The following is a 1729-nucleotide window of genomic DNA, read 5'->3' on the forward strand; positions in this document are numbered from 1 at the left end:
CCGTGGGCAAAAGGCCCCCTGCCGGTCCTCTCGCGCCCTCCTCCTAGCAGCGCCATAACATGAGACCATTTATCCGAGCATTGGAACCAACGATGAAACAAACTTCACATCCAGCCTAATGTAACCATGCAAGCATGAAGTGATTGACTCAATAACTAAACTAATATGCAATGGCTAAGCAAAGGTACATACGTAGACAGGCAATCTCAATAATAATAATTTCCTTGGTCTCGCAAGAAAGGAAATAACCATTCCACTCAAGTCTCAAGAGTAATTGATAAATAGCATACATCGAGAGAAGTAGCATAGCCATAAGTATTAAATCTGGATATGGCATATATGATAACAATTATGTAGGCATTACTACTAAAATTTGGATGACATATATGATAATAGTACCATATGCATTACTTCCACATTGCCATGATAATATCCTTTGTCACTTTCAGTTCAGCAGGCAAGATTGTAGATATCACCTCCTTGAGAAGAGATGGGCAGCTGGATTTCAGATGCTCATACCCATCACTCTTTGCCACCATCGCCTCCAAATTGGAGGGGGTAGCAAGGAATTTCAAACAAGCTTCTTTCAGATGATGAAAACCATGTTGTTCGGCTAAAACCAAACTGGTTGCCACCATGCTGGAATCAATGTGATTGCATAATTTCTCCTCGCATATTAGCTTTAGCCTGCCAATGTTGTACCTGCCAGCTGCTACGAGCAGATGGCCGGCCATCACCACATCAAGCACTGTCGGAACTGAGTCAGTGTATATGAAATGGAGCAAAGACTCGAACACATCTGGTTCCATGTCACAGATTTCAATAGGGCTAGCGGCAGAACTCTCTTGCATGGCCCCGAGGAGCTCCGCCTTGAAGACGGATGACCGAGCAGCAAGGACACACCTATGAGCGGAGAATATCTCTCCGCCAACTTGAAAGGTTAGGTCTGCTGCGTCTTTGTTATACAGGAGGTCCCTGAGATGCCGGTGCAGGTCGCTCGGAGGAACCCTTGATTGTTCGTCGGTGTGGGTCTCCTTCATGATTGTGACATCGCACCTGATGCTGAGGCAATTGTCTCTCAGGTGCGCCGATCCCTCTAGATCAACCTTCTTGACGAAGTCCTGGTAGCCCCTGGATGAAACTGCCCTTGAGAAGGTATTTGCATGGCCACGGCTATATGAAGGCACCGGTTCTCCATTCAGGTCAAGCACACTGAACGTGTATTTCGCCTTCACATCTTGGACACCAACAGGTTCGAAAAATAGATAAACAGATATGAAATCGGGGTAGCTCTTACGGCTACCGTTTGGATAATACCTCACGACCCAGTCGTGGCCGCCAACACCAAAACGGGTAGAAGTCATGCACTCGCCATTCTTGAGTAGTGCCTTGGCTCTCGAGTATCCATCTACCTTGAGCACATACGACACTTCATCAGATTCAACTACAATGGCAGCAGAGATCGTGCGATGCTCTGCCATTCTCTATGTGAAATGGAGGATCCATCTGTGACCTTTCTGGTATCTCGTATTAATAGAACGATAGATGTATGGAAAGAATCCCAATTAGAATCCGTACCATAATGGCCCTCCCTGATTGCATAAGCAAGTATGGGAAGGAATAACCGAATATCTTTTCTTTCCTTTGAAGATACTGGTATTTCTTTTTGGGAAATGTTAACTGGCCGATGTCAGTTTTTCACGTTTTTTGGGTGAACCTTGTTATTGCC

General features: G+C 45.4%; 1 protein-coding gene across 1 annotated transcript; it reads right to left on the reverse strand.

The window, feature by feature from the left end:
• Positions 1-407: 407 nt before the first annotated feature.
• LOC125506127 (BTB/POZ and MATH domain-containing protein 3-like) lies at positions 408-1481 on the reverse strand. The gene has a single exon (XM_048670993.1). The coding sequence runs from the start codon at positions 1479-1481 to the stop codon at positions 408-410; it is 1074 nt and encodes a 357-aa protein (XP_048526950.1).
• Positions 1482-1729: the final 248 nt, after the last annotated feature.

This window comes from Triticum urartu, chromosome 5 (genome assembly GCF_003073215.2).
Source record: "Triticum urartu cultivar G1812 chromosome 5, Tu2.1, whole genome shotgun sequence".
Taxonomy (NCBI): Eukaryota; Viridiplantae; Streptophyta; class Magnoliopsida; order Poales; family Poaceae; genus Triticum; species Triticum urartu.

What these genes read in the sequence shown, in the direction of transcription:
- LOC125506127 (XM_048670993.1), bottom strand. Translation starts at nt 1,481, where the DNA reads ATGGCAGAGCATCGCACGATCTCTGCTGCCATTGTAGTTGAATCTGAT.